General features: G+C 38.5%; 1 protein-coding gene across 1 annotated transcript; it reads left to right on the forward strand.

The window, feature by feature from the left end:
* Window positions 1-497: 497 nt before the first annotated feature.
* On the forward strand, window positions 498-14,672 carry CCDC195 (coiled-coil domain containing 195). The gene is made up of 3 exons (XM_073806973.1): window positions 498-759; window positions 5,565-5,811; window positions 14,549-14,672. The coding sequence occupies exons 1-3, from the start codon at window positions 498-500 to the stop codon at window positions 14,670-14,672; spliced, it is 633 nt and encodes a 210-aa protein (XP_073663074.1).
* The last annotated feature ends 7,037 nt before the right edge of the window (window positions 14,673-21,709 follow it).

A 21,709-nucleotide genomic window follows, 5' to 3' on the forward strand; every position in this document is an offset into this window, starting at 1 on the left:
ACTATGATATATTTTACAGAGACGACAAGAAATAATTCTTATGTGCCAGTTTTGATGTGCTCGTGCCAGTTGGTGATTCTATGAGACGTCTGATCCCAGAAATAGCAACAGAGAAAAAACTTGAGTGGCTGGTAGGATGGTGAGTTCATGACAGAAGCAAGAAACTCTGTTCCTCACTGGAAATTTCTGGAGTGTCCTCTGCAGACACAAAGCAATATTCTAGAACTGTGGATTGATATGAAATGAAAGATACAAAGAAAAGCTCTGTTCTGAAAAACAAAACCCAGAATGAATAAGTCATGGAGATCCTTTACCTCCCTAGACAGCCTAACTCCCCAGATGCTGAAAGATGGCATAGAGAAGAGTGACACCTATTGTTCAGGAAGGTTTATGGGCGGGATCAACTTGCTCCACTGAGTAGATTGTGCATTTGGTTCATGAGCAAATGTTGATCTGTCTCCCTAAAGGAACAAACCAGAGCGACCTGAAAAGAGGCAATGGAAGCAAATGTCCAGCTCGTGAGAGTTATCCAGGAAATGCGGGCAGAGATCAATAAGCTGGAGAAAGAGAATCAAGCCCTCCGGATGAAACTGACTTCAAGTAGTCAGAGAACCCCAGGCTCAGGGGGAAAATCAGGAGATGAGAAGGAGGAGGAAGTCACAGACCTCAGTAAACTTGCAGAAGTGCCTGGACAATCTCCAGCAGCCCTTCATGGTGGTGTTTCCACTGGTACGGCCCCAGCTGTGAGGGAACACCAAGGTACCGTATGTCCATAGCTCTTTTGGGCTGTGTCCACCTTTGCAAATATCTCCTAAATAGTAGGTTTATTGTGCCTCTCACATAACTGCGTAATTTGGTATTACAGTGGTGAGTTCCATCCTTTTTCTCCTGGTAGATTAGCTTTGAATCCCTAGGGAAAAAATTTCTTTAGCATCTTCAAGCAACATATTTTAACAACATTGAAACTATCTCCAGATAGTCCTGGAAAGATAAGGATGACAGATTTGTGGAAATCAGTCATATTAAAAGTAATGCTTTTCTTCCTTTCTTGACTTCAAGCATTTAAATGCTACATAATGGAACACCAAATGGGTACGTGTCAAATGGCGTGCTCACTTATTAACCTAGAACAGTATTGCATAATAGTTAAGTATATGGATATTAGAATCAGACAAATACGGTTGCCAGTGATCTGACACCAGTTAGCCAGTTGATTTAGAGCTAGCTCTGAGAAATCTTTAACCCTCATTTTGTTCATTTGGAAGTGTTATAGTACCTATCTTACATGGTTGTGAGGATTGACTTTAATGATAAACTAAGTGCTTAGTATAGCACCTGGCAAACACACAACAAATGGTAGGTATTATTTCTTATCCGTATTTTACAAAATTTTTACTGTCCTTTATGAACATATGTTGCACATAATTCAACTTACTATACAGGTTGAAGACTTCAAGAATAAAAGGCAATGATATATTCCAAAAGAATCAAATCTCTCACCCTTTATGGGAGAGAATTTTGACTGTGAGGATTATACATTAAGTCAGAAATCATGAGAGTGAAAAAATACATTCTTCATTTAAATGAGTGCTTGCCTACATACAGTATTTTCAAATAAAATTGATATACATAATTAAATACTCAAAGCGCTTAATATCCTCTGTCAAAAGATTCAGGCAATGCCATTTAGAGGCGCTGAACAGCTTGGCAATTGGACATGTTCTGTTGCCAGCTGGTTTTGTTCTGTTAAAGAGGTCTCTTTCTAGTATGGGTCCCTGTATTTCAAAGCTGGGTACAGATTCCAATCACAGTCTTTTCCCTTGTTGTCAAGAACAACTCTGCAACTGAGCTATTCTGTCTGTTGGTTATTTAGTAAAACTGAAAGAGTAACCTATAAGGAAGTTAGACCTTCTCCTGGTGAAAAAAAAAAAACAGATATGGACATGTGTAGTATATCCTTCCCCAGCCTTCCTCCACCTCTGAATTCTTGACATTTGGACTGAATAACTCTGTATTATAGCAGTTTGTCTCGGACACTGAAGGATGTTCAGCAGTTTTTCCTGGCTTCTAAACACTAGTAGTACCTGCCTCTCCCCCTTCAGTTATGACCATCAAAAATGTCTTCAGACATTCCAAATGTCACCCGGAAGACAACATTTCTCCCAATTGAAAACAACTGCCTTACTCCAAAGGTAAACAACTCCTTCAAATCTATTTTTCATGATGCTTATCCTAATGCAAAAGTAATTTGGGCCTCAGTATACCTAGTGCTATTCTAAAACAAGCATTAAACTGGTTAAAGAACAAAGAGTATTACCCTTTAAACCCTGAATTCAGGGACTGAATGCCATCAAATTTAAAGGAGGTTTGAATATTATTAAGAGCTAAATACACAACTGATAATATACATTTTCAGCCACTGAATGGTGACCTCCAATAAGAATATAAGCATTAAGCTGGAAAAGGACTAGTGAAAACCATTTGGTGACATTTGGGGAACTCTTGCCAGTTGCACCAACAAAACAAAGAAGGAAATATGATTTAAATTTGTGCTTAGAAGCCCGGTTGAGTTAAGTTAAGTGATATTTATGTGTGTCTTACATGTGATGTTCTATTATGAAAGTGATATAAGTAGAAGGAACATTGGCCTGAGCATGAAGAAACCTGGGTTGTAGTACCAGTTTTGTAATAGTTGGTCAGTGCTGGGTAGCTCACATAAAATTCCTGATCTTAGCATTATCAAGTAAAAATGAATGGGTTAGATGCCTTCCAAGGCCTATTCCAGCTATAAAATTCTATGACTCTATGAATGTGACATGTTTTATGATCACTCTCCTCATTTGTAAAATGGAGAAAGTGACAGCATCTATCTCATAGGGCTGCTGAGACGATTAAATGAGGTAGCACAAGTAAGACTCAGCATGAGTTACTCGGTAGCAGTTGTCGTCATATCATTGGATAGGTCGGAAAAATACTATTTGACTTACGTTTAAGTTTTTATTAGCAGTCAGTAAGATATTGCTGATATCAATCAAAATTCCTACCTGCAGCTGAATGCTAGAAATGTGCCGCTAGGGCGGAGATTCAGAGCTCATCCCCTTTTCTTACTGTTGAGGCTACAAGACCCAGAGAGATCAAGCAGCTTGTCTGATCCTCTTGAAAACAAAATCATATAAACCCATTCTTTGCGAAGGAACGATATGAAATCCGAAGTGTGTCTCACTTTAAGAAGGAACAATTAAGGTGGGCCTGGAAGTGATCACTTGAGACTAAATTCTCCTGGAAATATATGTAAGAGTGTGCCAGCCTTTGGTAGGTATGAAGTCCAACCCGTCCATTACAGGGATGTTGCCCTCACCCCTCCTGCCCTTTGCAATCTCACCTAGGCTCTTTTAGGGAAGAGATAATCTGCTACAAAGAAGACGCAAGAAGCAATTCTTTACAGGGAAACTCCAGCATTCCCTTCAATCTGCTCATACCCTTTGCTGGCAAATAAAGTGCATTTGAAAGCAATCTTCGAATTGGTGCTAATGACCCTGTGATGCTCTGTGGAATATTCTTTCCCTTTTATTGATAAGAAACTAAAGGATACAGATTATTTGTGATCCAGGGACATAAACCAAAAGCCTATATGCTGATCTGTCAAGCTGGAGTAAAGGTCCCAAACAATAAACTTTGCTATTATAAATATAATTTCCTCTGTTGTACTTTCCTACCATTTGGTGTAGAGATATTGTTTTATAATCCACTTAAACAGAAACTTTTATGTTTGTCAATAGTCATAAACCTGTTTTTAGATAATTATAAAAGTGATATATCATGGCCAAAGGAAGGGTTCAAAGATAATTTATGAATAGTATTTGCAGTTAATTACTTCAGATAGATTTGAACTTAAACTCCCCCACAAACTCTTGCTTAAAATATGACCTCCTGGGCTTCCCTGGTGGCGCAGTGGTTGAGAGTCCGCCTGCCGATGCAGGGGACATGGGTTCATGCCCCGGTCCGGGAGGATCCCACATGCCGCGGAGCAGCTAGGCCCGTGAGCCATGGCCGCTGAGCCTGCACGTCTGGAGCCTGCGCTCCGCAGCAGGAGAGGCCACAACAGTGAGAGGCCCACGTACCGCAAAAAAAAAAAAAAAAAAAAAATGACCTTCTGCTCTTCCAAACTATGAAAAGCCAGGGCAGCCTCCACTTTTTGTAATGGCTATATAATTTGCTGTCTGTGTTCTGCAGACACAGGCCACAAACTTAAAAAAGAGAAAATTGTGCTTCCAGCCCTCTGAAAACCTAAACACGATGCTGCACTTTCTTATACTTTCATGCTCGTTAATGACAAAGCTATGATGAGAAAGAATAAAGATTCAACAAACATTCACTAAGTGCTCCAGAAAATGGAAACTAACCCTTGAGGTCAGTGTCATTAACCCCAGGGGTAATAGCTAGATGTCTAAGTAGAGGTTGAATGACAGCCCCCAGGTCAGTTAGCACAGTGTTAGAAGTGAGACGCAGACAAATCAAGACTCCCTAAAAGAAAGCTCTTTTATTCAAGGTGCTTTTATTACAAGGAAAGGAGATAGGATTTACCTCAAGGAAAGAGTTTATTAGCAGACCCTTATGGACAGAAGTTGGGTTGGAAGCCCTCAGAAACTAAAGCCATAAATCTCTCAATCTCTTTCAGGAGAACTCCTGTTTCCCACAGAAGGCATCTTTACTACTACTTCTTTTTTTTTTTTTTTTTTAAATTTTTTGGCCGTGCCTTGTGGCATGCAGGACCTTAATTCCCCGACCAGGGATGGAACCCATGCCCCCTGCCCCCCATAGAGTCTTAACCACTGGACCACCAGGGAAGTCCCAAGGCATCTTTACTTCTTTCCATGTGTCTGCCTTGCTTTCATCTCTCATTCGACAGGCATCCTCATAACAACTGTCCTAACTAAAGCCAACACACATATTTCAGGACAGTTGGGAGCAGCCAGTTCAATTATTTGTGGCTATTCAAGTGATGAGGGGCTGTGGATAAGCACCTTCTTCTAGAATGAGGAGAACTTCCAGAACTGCATGTCTAGAAATTCATGTTCTTTGCATTTTAAAATCGTGGTTTTTTATCTCTATATGTCCGGCTCTCTGTTCATATCCTATGTGAGAGGAAGGTCTTCCCTGACCACACTATTTAAATAGCCTCCAGACCCCCTTCCTCATCTGCCTCCATCCCCTAGCCCTCATCAGCTTGATTTGTCTTCCTAGAACCTACCACTATCTGAATTTTATCATATATTGTTTGCTTATCATCTGTCAGCCACACGAGAATTTTATACAGGCAAGAATTCTGTGTTGTTCACTCCCACACCCCATCTCTTAAAAAAACACCTAGCTCATGGCTGGCACTCAATAATTTGTGAAATAAATCAATGAATGAATGTCTTTTATGCAAAAAAATAATAATCTAAAAACAACAGCTTTGGTTAGTTAGTTTCAATGAAGTATTTACTACCAACACAATCTTGCATTTGTGGATGTCATTAAAAGTAGAATTTTTAAACTTGAATTTTGTGTCTCCTGTATAGGCAATGTCATGATTGTTAGACGCTATTCCATTTCCTCACCAACTCATTTGTTAGCTGCAAATGATCCTTGGAAAGCTGGGAAAAAACATCCAAACTGTGGAATTCTAGAAGCTCAAAGAACAGTCAAATCACTGGCATGTTCTTCAATTAAGAAGCAAGACAACGAAGAAAAGATGTTTGCCCCAGATTCTTTTACCAGCAATGGTTCCAGCCAAAGCGCCTTTCCCAAGCATGGTTTTGGTTGCAGGTAATGTACAATCTGCCTCAAGATAGTTTATAGTTGAATGCTGTGATGGCTACTGAGACATTCTCCTGGATAAGCCAGGTCTTATCTAGTGGAAGTAATAAAACCAAGTAGGCTATTATGCCAAGATAACTTCCATCGTACTTATGTCTGTTTTGAGAACCAAAACAAAGAAATTTATGTGAGATCAAATGGTACCCTCTAATAGATGCCTCTAATAAGTGGAGAACCATCAGTCTTCACTTACTAATCAAGCATTAATTATCATACTCTGAGCTGGTCGCTGGGGATCCAAGATCCTGCAAAAGCTAAATGTTATGTTCAAAGCTTTCGCTTAGTGACAAAGACGCACAAGTAAACTGAACACTGCAATAAAGAGCGTCTCAGGGAGAAGGCACAGTTACATTAGGAGCTGAATAGAGAATTCCTCTCTGAGAAGGAACTATTCTTGTGGAGGAAGGTGCCTTCATGGGCTTATGTGAGTATAAGACAGGACTCTTTAGGCATAAGCCAAACAGGCCAAGAGACAAAGAGGAAACTGACCTGTTCTGCAAAACACATGAATTGGTATTTAAGGAGTTATGAGCAGGCTGCAAATGGGAGGGACTGAGGAAATATTTGAAAAGTAGTCTGGGAATCTTTAAGAGGAAAGTTGGCCAGTGGCCCTTGTAGTGGGTAAAGCCAAGGGCTGTTTCAGAACAAGATTGTCACTGTCAAGCACTACTGTGTTAGAGCATCACTTCCCCTACTCCACAATCTGCATTTCTACCTCCCAATTCCCAGTTACGCCCTATCAAAAGTATATACACATCTTGTTTATGTTTTCCTTTGCTGTGGAAAAGCTTTTAAGTTATGCACCCAACATAGGAGCACATCAATACATAAGGCAAATGCTAACAGACATAAAGGGAAAATTGACAGTAACACAATCATAGTAGGGGATGTTAACGCCCCGCTTTCACCAATGGACAGATCATCAAAAATGAAAATAAACAAGGAAATACAACCTTTAAATGATACATTAAACAAGATGGACTTAATTGATATTTATAGGACATTCCATCCAAAAACAACAGAACAGTTTCTTTTAAAGTGCTCATGGAACATTCTACAGAATAGATCATATCTTGGGTCAAAAATCAAGCCTTGGTAAATTTAACAAAACTGAAATCATATCACGTATCTTTACTGACCACAATGCTATGAGACTAGGTATCAATTACAGGAAAAAATCTGTAAAAATTACAAACACATGGAGGCTAAACAATACACTGCTTAATAACCAAGAGATCACTGAAGAAATCAAAGAGGAAATAAAAAATACCTAGAAACAAATGACAATGAAAATACGACAACCCAAAACCTATGGGATGCAGCAAAAGCAGTTCTAAGATGGAAGTTTATAGCAATACAATCCTACCTCAAGAAACAAGAAACATCTCAAATAAACAACCTAACCTTACACCTACAGCAATTAGAGAAAGAAGAACAAAAAAACCACAAAGTTAGAAGAAGGAAAGAAATCATAAAGATGAGAGAAGAAATAAATGAAAAACAAATGAATGAAACAATAGCAAAGATCAATAAAACAAAAAGCTGATTCTTTGAGAAGATAAACAAAATTGTAAACCATTAGCCAGACTCATCAAGAAAAAAAGGGAGAAGACTCAAATCAATAGAATTAGAAATGAAAAAGGAGAAGTAACAACTGACACTGCAGAAATACAAAGGATCATGAGAGATTACTACAAGCACCTCTATGCCAATAAAATGGACAACCTGGAAGAAATGGACAAATTCTTAGAAAGACACAACCTTCCAGGAAGAAATAGAAAATATAAACAGACCAATCACAAGCAATGAAATTGAAACTGTGATTAAAAATCTTCCAACAGGGGGCTTCCCTGGTGGTGCAGTGGTTGAGAGTCCGCCTGCCGATGCAGGGGACACGGGTTCGTGCCCCGATCCAGGAAGATCCCACATGCCGCGGAGCAGCTGGGTCCGTGAGCCATGGCCGCTGAGCCTGCGCGTCCCAAGCCTGTGCTTTGCAACGGAAGAGGCCGCAGCAGTGAGAGGCCCGCATACCGCAAAAAAAAAAAAAAAAAATCTTCCAACAAACAAAAGCCCAGGACCAGATGGCTTCAAAGGCGAATTCTATCAAATATTTAGAGAAGAGCTAACACCTATCCTTCTCAAACTCTTCCAAAATATAGCAGAGGGAGGAACACTCCCAAACTCATTCTACGAGGCCACCATCACCTTGATACCAAAACCAGACAAGGATGTCACGAAGAAAGAAAACTACAGGCCAATATCACTGATGAACATAGATGCAAAAATCCTCAACAAAATACTAGCAGACAGAATCCAACAGCACATTAAAAGGATCATACACCAGGATCAAGTGTGGTTTATTTCAGGAATGCAAGGATTCTTCAATATATGCAAATCAATCAATGTGATAAACATATTAACAAATTGAAGGAGAAAAACCATACGATCATCTCAATAGATGCAGAAAAAGCTTTCAAAAAAATTCAACACCCATTTATGATAAAAACCCTCCAGAAAGTAGGCATAGAGGGAACTTACCTCAACATAATAGAGACCATATATGACAAACCACAGTCAACATCATTCTCAATGGTGAAAAACTGAAAGCATTTCCACTAAGATCAGGAATAAGACAAGGTTGCCCACTCTCACCACTCTTATTCAACATAGTTTGGAAAGTTTTAGCCACAACCATCAGAGAAGAAAAAGAAATAAAAGGAATCCAAATTGGAAAAGAAGAAGTAAAGCTGTCACTGTTTGCAGATGACAGGATACTATACATAGAGAATCCTAAAGATGCTACCAGAAAACTACCAGAGCTAATCAATGAATTTGGTAAAGTAGTAGGATACAAAATTAATGCACAGAAATCTCTTGCATTCCTATACACTAATGGTGAAAAATCTGAAAGAGAAATTAAGGAAACACCCCCATTTACCATTGCAACAAAAAGAATAAAATACCTAGGAATAAAGCTACTTAAGGAGACAAAAGACCTGTACTAGAAAACTTTAAGACACTGATGAAAGAAATTAAAGATGATACAAACAGATGGAGAGATATACCATGTTCTTGGATTGGAAGAATCAACATTGTGAAAATGACTATAGTACACAAAACAATCTACAGATTCAATGCAATTCCTATCAAACTACCAATGGCATTTTTCACAGAACTAGAACAAAAAGTTTCACAATTTATATGGAAACACAAAAGACCCCAAATAGTCAACGCAATCTTGAGAAAGAAAAACGGAGCTAGAGGAATCAGGCTCCTGGACTTCAGACTATACTACAAAGCTACAGTAATCAAGACAGTATGGTACTGGCACAAAAACAGAAATATAGATCAATGGAACAGGATAGAAAGCCCAGAGATAAACCCACGCACATATGGTCACCTTATTTTTGATAAAGGAGGCAAGAATACACAATGGAGAAAAGACAGCCTCTTCAATAAGTGGTACTGGGAAAACTGGACAGCTACATGTCAAAGAATGAAATTAGAACACTCCCTAACACCATACACAAAAATAAATTCAAAATAGATTAAAGACCTAAATGTAAGGTCAGAAACTATAAAACTTTAGAGGAAAACATAGGCAGAACACTCCATGATATAAATCACAGCAATATCCTTTTAGACCCACCTCCTAGAGAAATGGAAATAAAAACAAAAATAAACAAATGGGACCTAAGGAAACTTAAAAGCTTCTGCACAGCAAAGGAAACCATAAACAAGACGAAAAGACAACCCTTAGAATAAGAGAAAATATTTACAAATGAAGCAACTGACAAAGGATTAATCTCCAAAATTTACAAGTGGTTCTTGCAGCTCAATATCAAAAAAACAAACAACCTAATCCAAAAATGCGCAGAAGATCTAAATAGACATTTCTCCAAAGAAGATATACAGATTGCCAACAAACACATGAAAGGATGCTCAACATCACTAATCATTAGAGAAATGGAAATCAAAACTACAATGAGGTATCACTTCACACCAATCAGAATGGCCACCACCAAAAAATCTATGAACAATAAATGCTGGAGAGGGTGTGGAGAAAAGGGAACTCTCTTGCACTGTTGGTGGGAATATAAATTGATACAGCTGCTATGGAGAACAGTATGGAGGTTCCTTATAAAACTAAAACTAAAACTATCATACGACCCAGCAATCTCATTACTGGGCATATACCCTGAGAAAACCATAATTCAAAAAGAGTCATGTACCACAGTGTTCATTGCAGCTTTATTTACAATAGCCAGGGCATGGAAGCAAGCTAAGTGTCCATCGACAGATGAATGGATAAAGAAGATGTGGCACATATATACAATGGAATATTACTCAGCCATAAAAAGAAATGAAATTGAGTTAATTGTAGTGAGGTGGAGGGACCTAGAGACTGTCATACAGAGTAATGTAAGTCAGAAAGAGAAAAACAAATACCATATGCTAACACATATATATGGAATCTAAAAAAAAAAAAAAGGTCTGAAGAACATAGGGGCAAGAATGGAGTAAAGACTCAGATGTAGCAAATAGACTTGAGCACACGGAGAAGGGCAAGGATAAGCTGGGACGAAGTGAAACAGTGGAATGGACATATATACACTACCAAATGTAAAATAGATAGCTAGAGTTGCTTTGCTGTGCACCTGAAACTATCACAACATTGTTAATTGGCTATACTCCAATATAAAGTTTTTTTTTAAAAAAAGAAATATAGCTAGTGGGAAGCAGCTGCATAGCACAGGGAGATCAGTTCGGTGCTTTGTGTCCACCTAGAGTTGTGGGATAAGGAGGGTGGGAGGGAGACACAAGAGGGAGGAGATATGGGGATATATGTATATGTATAGCTGATTCACTTTGTTATATAGTGGAAACTAACACACCATTGTAAAGCAATTATACACCCATAAAGATGTTAAAAAAAAAAAGTGTATACACATTTGTCTCCTCTGAGGAGAAGGAGGAAAATCAAGAAATAGGGACCTGGTTTCACGATTAACTTATCTGGGGAAGAGAAAATGGAACAAATATATTTGTTGAGAGAATGAGTTATCTAATTCATCAGTGGCAGGAAATCAAATCAAAGGGTAACCATAATTAATAGGCCTGCAAGAATTCTCATAAATATTGGAGAGAACACTGGACTTCCCACTGGATGTGGGATACAAAGGTTGAGCCAGTTTTATTTGAATTTTACAAGGCAGCATGAAAACTGTGTTTCATTTGTAGAAAGTTCTATTATAAGAGCAGAGAGAGGAACCTGGGTCAGGAAGGACAGGCAAAGAAAAATGGAAAGGTCATCCCAGTAGAGCAAAAAAAGACAAGAAGAGAGAAGAAATCATGACTACAGAGAAAACTAAAAGTAGGGAAATCAGTGAGGATGGAGAAGTTAGCAGGATCCATCATAAAAGTCCTTCTATGGAATGCTAGGAATATGTGCTTTACCATTAATTATTGGAAAGCTACTAAAATATGTCTTTATGAAAATTTTCAAAATACATAAACATTCAGAACCTAATATTACAAATATCAATATATTCATCTGCAAGAGTTTTATCATATTTTATCCAGATATTTTTATATATAAAAGAAAAAATGTTACTAATAAAGACAAAAGCCCTATATCTCTCTTCCCCTGGACTCCTGAGGGGCAAGTGTTAACCATGAGGTTTTTTTCTATCCTTTCAGTGTTTTTTATGCTTTCATTACCCACATCCATTCATTCAGCAAATACATCTTAAGGGTGTACTACTACTTGCTGGATTCTAGGCACTGAAGATACAGCAGGAAAAAAATTGTCAAAAATCTCTGCCAATGTGGAGCTTTTTCCTTTGTAACATAATGATCAATAAACATGAAAATACAGGAAGTATATATTATGTTAGATGGTGAGAAAAGTAAACCAATCAAAGGAAAAATGAAGGGTTTGAAGAGCAAGCATTGTTGAAATTTTTTATATCGTAGCCAGAAGATACCTCACTATTTGAATAAAGAAGGGAGAGAGAGAGTTCTGGGGATACGAGCAGGGGATTGGAGTGGGTAGGCGGGGGCACTCTCCAGGCATTGAGAACAGCAAATGCCAGAGGCCTGGGTGGGCCCACGACTGGTGTTTGAAGAAGGGCAAGGTGGCTGGCACTGAGTGCAGTGAAGGGAAGAAGCGAGACAGAGAGAGAAGGCAGAGAGCTAAGGGTGGTCTTTCACTCCTTTCCAATGATTCTGGATTTTTTCTAAGTGAATTGGGATGCATAATATACTCTTTTCATTTATATATATATATATATATATATATATATATATATATATATATATATATGGAGAGACAGAGAGAGAGAGAGAGCTCAGTTTTGAAAAGACTATAGAAAAACAATATAGAAAGCAAGGGGACCATGTTTAAGGTTAAAAAAATAATTTAGACAAGAAATGATTATTTCTTGGCCAACGGCAATAACTGGATGTGGTTTCTAAACATTTGAAGGTGGAGCCAACAAGATCTGTTGACAGAGCAGATGTGGGATATGGAAACAAGAAGTGTATATCCAACCACTGTGTTCCAATGGCCATGTGTTTTCAAAGAGGGAGGAGGGAAGAAAGGCAGAGATGTACCCTTTGTCTAAATAAAATTATGTATATATAATATACAGTTACATAAAAGCACTAAATGTTCATTATTTTTTAAATTGCTAATTATAAAATATTAATGTGATGTAAAAAGTATAAAAAGGAAAATCTTCCCTAATCCCATTACCTGAAAAACCACCATTGAGATTTTAATGGATATCTTTCCAGGTCTGTGTTTACATAGTTCATAATTGTAGAGTGCCTGTATTATAATGCTTTAGTTTTTGCACTTAAACCATTACAGGCTTACAGACCTACAATGCTAAACTGGGAAATATAGCGGTATTAATTTTCCCATTTCAATTTATATTATTTTCTATGGTAGTTTGGGGACCTAGCCAATGTTTATAATGTATTATTTTTCTGAAGCAAAATGTTTTCCAACTTCCAAGCTGCCAATGAATAAATTATTAGAACACAATCCATTTCTAATTTGGAATCTACTTTAATTTGAAAGATTGAGCCAATTGTAGAATTGTGTTAAAGCAAGAAAGTCAGTAATGGCTTAAAATCAACAGCTGGGTTGGCATAAAACCCAGTAGATACAGAGAACTGCTGAAAAGGAATTAAGCTTTTTTTTTGTAGTACTTTTTTATTTTGTCTTTTACTTTCTCAGGGATTAACTAGTAAAGTAACAACTCATTACATTATTCCTCTAATTTTGGAGTAAATTCATTTCCTTTCTAATAGCTTTCAAAGACTCTTACAAAGATTTATCAAGAACCAATGTGTTTGAATTAGCTTTCAAATCAGTGAGACATTGTACCTAATTTGCTCATGAACTTTTCTATTATTGTACCAAGAAAGTATTTTATGGAATAATGCCAATGTCAATATTTCTAAGAACCAATGATCTCCAGAAACTAGGGACTGGATTTTAATTTTTTCCCTAATTTTGACATAGAAACCCAATCTTTTCCTCCTGCATTCAAGAAAAAAAAAAAAAAAAAAAAAAACCTCAGGCTGTTGAAAAGATTAGGGAAAAGGGTCCATATGGACAACTAAACTTAGAAATGATATTTTACTGATAGGATAAAACAGACACATTAAAATAAATACATTGTCTTCTTTTCCTAAGCAAAGTGGTTAAGAAGACAGCCTCTGGAATCAGATGGCTAAAGTCCCAACTCCATCGTTTGCAAACAGCATGGTCTTGGAAAAGTTATTAGTCTGAGCTGTGCTGTAGTCTATTCTTTTGTAAAAAGAGAATCATAATAGCAGTTACCTCATAGTTTTTGTGAAGAATAAATGGGATAGTCAAGTGAATGCTTGCTAAGTGGCAGAGCAGTTATTATTTTATTGATCCCATATAGAACTACTGGCCTTCCTCCCAAGGGAGGGAGCAGATGTGTTCCCCTAGATACAGGCCACTGAATGCCATTCAGTGAAATTATGGTCTTATCTAATTAAAGAGAGAGAGAGATCAAAACTAGAGAAAAGGCAATAATTTTAAACACTGTTCTTTAGACTTATTCCTGGGAGAACTTTATCCTGGTTTATGTCAAAATTATATATAACACTGTTCAAGAGGAAAGGAGAAGTGGGCAAAATGAAAAGATTTAATCCCTCAGGTAACACTGGGTCATTGCTGTCACTTCTCTCTCCCCTTATTGCTCAGGTGTGATGGATATTCCATTAATGCAAACTCCAAATTGATTGGGATTATAAACTAATTCCCTCAAATTTCTTCTTCATTTCAACTGAAGAGTTTTGATGTGCAGGACCGTTTGCCTGAGAGAACATGATATTCTCCAACTTTAAACGCCAAGCTAATAATCCTCAGACGTACAGACCCTGCCTCAAAATTTTTAAATTTTAGTTTTATCAGCGCTATTCACTGGGTTTAATCAAAAGGCCAATTCCAATCTTTTTTCATGCATTATTATTGAACAACTAAACAAAAAAAATTATTATATATTTAAGGTGAACCTTTAACACTTTAAGCAATATTTGGTGACTTGCAAAAATAGTAAATGTTTTGTAGAAATAGTAAGTGTTTTTGCATAAAGGCCCACTAAAACGTTTTATTTCTCTTTCCCTATTCTGCGTTCTTTAGGGACAAGATAAAGACAGTCAGTTTCCTGTTACCCATGAACATGTCTTCATATTCCAAAAACTCAAGTTCTTTGAAATGCTCATCAAATCAGACCACAAACCAGCTAAGTACCATTACAGAGTAGGATATGTAAGGTGGTGAAATTTAAGAAACAGTTGATTTCCAACATGTGGGAACACCAAGGCCTGGCGGGGTCAATGTCTTCCCCTGCAAAGACCTCTGGCAAGATGCTCAGTGAGATATACAAATATTTGGCGTTGGGTCAATAGAGTTGTCAGTGGACTTGGCCAAGAAATGGAAGCCATTACTTTATGTTGTTGTTGATGGGTGCACAGTGTCTGTGGAAGTCTCTCTATGCAGCATGTGAGCAATTAAACGTAATTAAATTAAGTTGCATGCTAAGTGTTTTGTATCTGTGCTATGCTATCAGGAAATGCTGCTGTTCCCATTATGTGTCATTCTCCAGTTGAAACTATAACAAATCTAGGAAAAAAAGTTCTATTTCTGATTATAACATAGAAGCCACAGTGATTATCCTTATAGTTAATTTGTGTGTTGGTATTTCACTGACACAAGCTCACTTGGTCTTTTAATATCCCGTGTTACTGGCATGTAGACACAAACACAGCAAACTCCCACAGTGTATATTGTGGGCTCAGAGTAACTGTGGGCTGGCTAATGGCAAAGACACTCATCCTGGTTGGAAGGAGAGAGGAAAAGGTTCAAATGATTATTACTTAGGGGTTGAAAACCTCAGAACTCCCTCAAATCCTGAACTTCTAGTCAAGAGACCATCTCCTCCTCCAAGTTTACAGCAATCATGTTCTAATACCAGTATGCCTTTTAAACAAATATCTTAATGTTAAAATCTCCAGAGTGTTAAAATGCAGATCTGGGGGCTCCAGACAGGAACAAGACAAGAAATTCACATTTTAAACAAGCCTTCCCAGGTGACGTCTTAAACAGCTATGATTACTATCCGCTATTGTAAATACTAAGAATCATAGGGTGCCCCAGATCTGATGCCAAGTTGAAGAAGCAGGGAAGCAAGGAAAGGGTATGAATGGTCCAGTCTATTTCTAAGAGAGGTCTTTAATAATCACAAGACAGACTCCTGGAAGGGAAATGGATGAATCAACGAATACCCTGAGGTAAAAGTCACATAATGGGTCAGATGCTTCCTTTATTTATGATATTCATTTAAGATTAACAATATTCTCAGCATTCTAACAGGTGTACAATAGGGCAAGGTTACAGCCAGAGGGGAAAGATACGAAAGAGGGGAACTCAAATGTCCAGCAGGGACAGACAAGTGATAGAAAGGAGGGGGGGGGGCACACCCCATCCACATAGGGCTGCAACTACTCATGCCTGTGAGACTGTGTGGGGAAGGGGACACTCCATTGTCACATGGTCTATCGTCCAATGGATGTTAAAATCTGGATTTTTATGCAAAATCTCCTGATTCATAAATACTGGTATTATGTTCAATTTTTAAAACATTGTGAAAACCAAATACGACTTGTCTAAAGACCAGATTTAAGATACCAGGTAAAAACTTATATGTGAGATTTCTAGCTTTTGTGTTTTCTAGCTTTTGATTTTCTCTTGGTTAAGTTGATGAGTCATCAGCTAAAAGATGAACAGCAAGACACTTCCCTAGCATTCAGAGCTGTGTACTTTACCTGGAAAGAAGAGGAAAAAGAGAAAGAGGAAGAAGGAAGAGAAACCTCCCCATGATGAATTCTTAATGGCCACCGTCACTGCCAATAGTGGCAGAAATTCATAACTCTGTGGGTGATGAAAGCCAAAAGTTAACAAATACATCAATCTATTATCAAAGTACACCAACATCTGCCAGAGCTATTTGCTTTCATAAATTGGTCTCCTGCAAATGTCCTTTAACAAATAAAGATATTGAAACAAAGGAAAACATAAACAATGTGTTCAAAATCAAATGGTTGGCCCTGGCAACTTTTCCAGCACCCCAATTCTGTCTGCTCTGATTTCCTTGAGCTATTTCTACTCCCTCAGCTGTGAATCTAGAATAAACTTAACCAGAAAATTGCTGTGTAGAGGGACAATGGGAAACATTATGGAGTTCATTTTATTCCTTAGTCCAAATTCTAGTTTACCCTCTAGAAAACAGATCTTAGGAACCTCGAAGTATCCAGGAAGGCACGATCATTGAGCCTGATGTTTTTACCACCAAAATAAAAAGGAAAGTACAGTAGTACCTTCTGATTATGGAAAACATCACCCATAGAACTTAAAAAATATGATAAAGCAGTATAAGAGAGAACTATGTGGTTATTGTAAACCACATATAATGTTCAATTATCGTCCTATTTTAAGAGACAGTTCTGCCGCCTGCAGTAGTACTTAATTTTTAAATATCAATGCACAGAAATGTTCATTTATTCAAGCTGTGTTTGAAAAAGCATGTAGTTGAAAAATACTCTTTCTCATACAGGAGTGAATAAAAGACCTGTTGTAGCTTTAATTCTTCTTTGATTCCTGCTTTTATCATTAGCGCTGTAAGACAGTCAAAATATCTCACGACTACAGTAATCTACTCACAATTAGTTTTCTGAAACGTGAGAAAAGGAAGACTGAATTTATCCGGTCTCATACATACTTAGTACTTTGACATTATTAAAACTACTTTGAAAGTCGATCTTGAAACACAATTCTCCATGAACTCAGAGAGAGATTAAACTTGTTCCTGTCCAGGTCTTGCTAAAAGATAATTCTCTGTGGCATTCAGGCTTACCTTCAGGAAATACCTCCTCATTTTACCTTTTCCTTTAATTAGAATTTCTCCTCCTGCAGGTCAACTCAAAATTCTTACGCTTGAGACGTCTGAATGTGAGGACCAATTTAAAGTCTACTCTCAATAATGATAACAAATTCATTCTGCCATCTGCTCAATACCATTTTATGAAGACCGTATACATTTTCGTTAAGAGTGTTCCAAAAGATACAGTACCCCTCTTCTTTAGGGAACACAGTTATCAGTCTTAATTTTACTCATTCATGAAAATTGTCCCTAATTCCTTCCATTAATTTCCAAATACTCACCCTTCCTCCTTTCTTTCCTCCTTAGTCTTGAGGATTTTTAATTCACACAGTTATCTCAGACCAGAAACTCATTTCTGATGGAAAGATAAGGGGAATAAGCAAGACTATCTAAGTAGGAAAAAATTCACTCTATGAAACACCTAGAAAGTTCTTGGTCTTTAAAATAACATTTTGTCCAACAAACCCCATTGTTTAATATAAGAAAAGCTTTCAGCATTGAAGAGCAGGTAGCTGAATGGATAGCTCAGAAGCAAATAACTCTTTGGCCCAATTGCTACACCATTTAGTGCACTAGAAAAAGTAACTTGCTAAATGGCCTCTGGTCACGTGTAACAGTTAAATGGGCATCCAAGAAGTGAGCCAATGACTCCCTTCCTAACTGTATTATTTCATCTAATATGCGGCTGATTTTATATTGCCCGTCAAAGATGTGGCCTTTTTCATCCTGGCCACTGGCTTTGGTTCTAGTTCTATCCAGACTGACTGTGGAAAACTTACATCACATCATCACACACAGACGCTTCCTCTCTTAAAACAGAAACTCCCTTTGGCCTCAGATCTTTTCTAAACCAACTCATTCAAGTGTTCCTCCCAAATATTTACTTTTTTCTCTCTCCAAGTGCTCTACATTTGTAGAGCTGCACTGAAGCTCATTCCTGGTCCCAGAAATCTAGCATTTAAACGATCTCCTCAAGAAGCCATTCCAAGAAAAGCCAGCTCTCAGAAAACTGAAACTCCAAAGTCGGAAAGTGCTTCGGCCCTCCCGGCCTTCTCTCCCCAGTCCCTGAAACTAAGCGTATAGTGGCAGTTCTCAATCCTGACTGCAGCATCAAATAAACCAGAGAGCATTAAAAATCCCATTTCGCAGGCTCCACCCTAGACCAGTTATGTCAGCAGCCCTGGGGGTAGACCTTGCCATCAGTATTCCTTAGAGCTCCCCCCACGATTCCAATGCGCAAGCAATGCTGAGAATCACTGTTGTAAAGTCGAGGGGCTGCAAAGACCAGGCCTGAATGTCACAGATCCCGAAGAAGGACGTGCCTTGACAGCACGGATAAGGACAGCCCTGGGCTCTCACTCCCTCACACCCATGTGATCTTAAGCAACATCACTGAGTCTCTTAAAGCCTCAGTTCCCTCATCTGTAAAATGGAGATACGCTGACATTCTCTGGCACGTGGAGATTTAATGAGCCAGAATATGTTAAGCACCTACCCCAATACCCAGCACCCAGTAAGCACTGAAGAAATAACAGTAATAGTGGTAGTAGTGGCAGTAGAGGTGTGTACAGGACAGTCTTTGCCTTCAAGGAACAGGTAAGCCGAGGTTTGCCCCCTCCCAGCCCTGCCCAGGGAGTTAGTGGCAGGCCACGCCGAGAAACCTTGTCTCCTGATTCGTGGTCCAGTAGCCTTTCCACGGCACCACACTTCTGCCCTGAGTTTGGTGGCTGCAGAGGATTTATGCAGTAAATAAGACTGGACATGGCCCCAAAGCTCTTTCCCATAAGAAATATTATGTTTTAAATCTACTTCTTGAAAATACACTTCAAGAGTTCACTTCTTGTTTGAAAACTAGAGCAACTTCAGAAGGTTTCGATGAACTCGGAGCCATTTCTCATCAGCTGCCTTCCTACCACAAAGGACCTCATCCCCACAGGGACCGTCAATTCCAGAGCCTCTGAGCTCCCGTGGAAACCTTCGTGAAGTGGTAACCACCCTTGTGAAGACTTCCAAGCCAGTCTCTACACAGACTACATTATGCTGATGAACCCTGATATCATTCTCCTGTTCAGCCTCCAAACAAACTGGCTCAATGAAATCTATTTGGGGAGCAAAAATGACTTCAAGAGGTTATTGTTACAAGCAACCAAGTCCATTTCCGTCATTTTAGAAGGAAGTCTGCATTCAGAGCTTTCAAAAGAAGATTACAAGCCTTTAAGGTAATGGGCAATTCCACAGTTACTCACTCATAAGTATTTGGCCTGAATTAAATTTTGATTGGAATCCTATGATGCTATATGCAAAATGCTTTATTAACTGTGTATTCAGTAAATGCACATCTTCTCAACAAACTCTCCAGTTAAGGCAGACTGCGCTGAATGCCAATTCTCATCCAATTCTCATGGCAAGAACATCCAGAAAGTCAAATGTCACTTACCTATTCAGCATCACATCTTGGCCTCCACGCAACTCTTCGCAATGTTTCCTTTAGCGGTCTTGACTTGAAAGTGAGTACAAAAAGCGGTGCATATACAGGTCAAAAAGTATTCTGCTATTATGAGAAAGTGTCCTTTATACCTGAAAAATAAACACAAATATCATTCTCCTTTCCTGACTGAATAGTGAGGTGTGAGATGTGATGCTTGGAACCAAAGCAGCAATCTTGTCACTGTAAAAGAAAGACTGGCCTGAAAACAAAAGCAAAAAGCCCACTGAGGGTGTCCAAGAGAAAATTTATAAATAATTTAGGACCATGAGTATGTCACTAAGCTGTTGAATTCACCAGTTCTTGAAACCACCTTACCTCCTACCATCACTCTGACATTCTCTGGGAAATCGTTGTTTCCTATTGATGCCATAGCAAATTACCATAAACTTAAAACTACACGTATTCATTATCCTACAGTTCTGGAGGTCATATGGCCAAAAATCAAGAGCCAGCAGAACTATGTTGTTTCTGGAGGCTCTAGGAGAGAATCCATTTCCTCGCCTTTTCCAGCTTCTGCTGCATTCCTTAGCTCACGGTCCTTAACTCTCTTGATGGCGAGTGGAGCAGCATCTGCAAATCTTTCCCTCCTCTCTTTCTCTCCTCCCATCATTACACTGCCTTCTCTGACTTGGACTTTCCTGCCTCCCTCCTTCCAAGACCCTTGTGACTTCATAGCACCTCTTCAGATAATCCGGTCTAATCTTCCCATCTCAAATCTTTAACTTAATCACACCTACAAAGTCCCTTTTGCCACGTAATGTAACATATTCACAGGTTCGAGGATTAGGACATGGATATCTGGGGGAAGAGGGACATTATTCAGCCAACCACAGACCTCAAAGCAGGGAATATTTCTTCTGACTATATTATGACAGAGAGCAAGAAGGTTGACATTGCCTTGGGACTAAACCATAGCGATGTGTTCTTGTCTCTTCCATGTGGATGAAAACTGTTTCTGATCTTTTCCAGCTGGGCTTTAAAACAATGTGTTTGCCAATGCTGAGGTCTTATTAACCTTGTTACCAAAGCAGACTTGGATCTGCTCACCCAACATGCATCAAAGTCAATCTACTGACACTGGGTTGTGATGAAGGAAAGTACAGAGTTTATTGCAAGGCCAAGCAAGAAGAATGAGCAGCTCATGCTCAAAAGGCCCAAATTCCCCAATGGCTTTCAAGGAAGAGTTTTTATACATTTACTTTTTTAAAAAAAATTTTATTGGGGTACAGTTGATTTACAATGTTGTGTTAGTTTCAGGTGTACAGCAAAGTGAATCAGTTATACATATGCATACATACACCCTTTTTTAGATTCTTTTCCCATATAGGTCATTACAGAGTACTGAGTAGAGTTCCCTGTCCTTGTTGTTTATCTATTTTACATGTCAATCCCAGTCTCCCAATTTATCCCTCTCCCCATTTTTCCCCCGTTAATCATGTTTGTTTTCTACATCTGTGACTCTATTTCTGTTTTGTAAATAAGTTCATTTGTACCATTTATTTTTAGATTCCACATATAAGCGATATCATATGATGTTTGTCTTTCTCTGTCTGACTTACTTCACTCAGTATGACAATCTCTAGGTCCATCCATGTTGCTGCAAAATGCATTATTTTGTTCTTTTCTATGGCTAAGTAATATTTCATTGTATATACGTACCACATCTTCTAAGGCAAAGTGAGGCAGATGGTTGCAGGGTGTGTGATCAGCTCGTGTGCATCCTGATTGGCTGGGGGTGAGGTAACCAGGTGGTATGTCAGGAATCTCAGTTATAAATGTTCTGGCTCCAACTTGTCTGGATTCTACACCCTGGTGGTCATCATGCAGTTAATTTTTTCCACCTGGTGGGGTTTTAGCATCTGCAGAACAACTC

The sequence above is a fragment of the Tursiops truncatus genome, chromosome 7, assembly GCF_011762595.2.
Source record: "Tursiops truncatus isolate mTurTru1 chromosome 7, mTurTru1.mat.Y, whole genome shotgun sequence".
NCBI lineage: Eukaryota > Metazoa > Chordata > Mammalia > Artiodactyla > Delphinidae > Tursiops > Tursiops truncatus.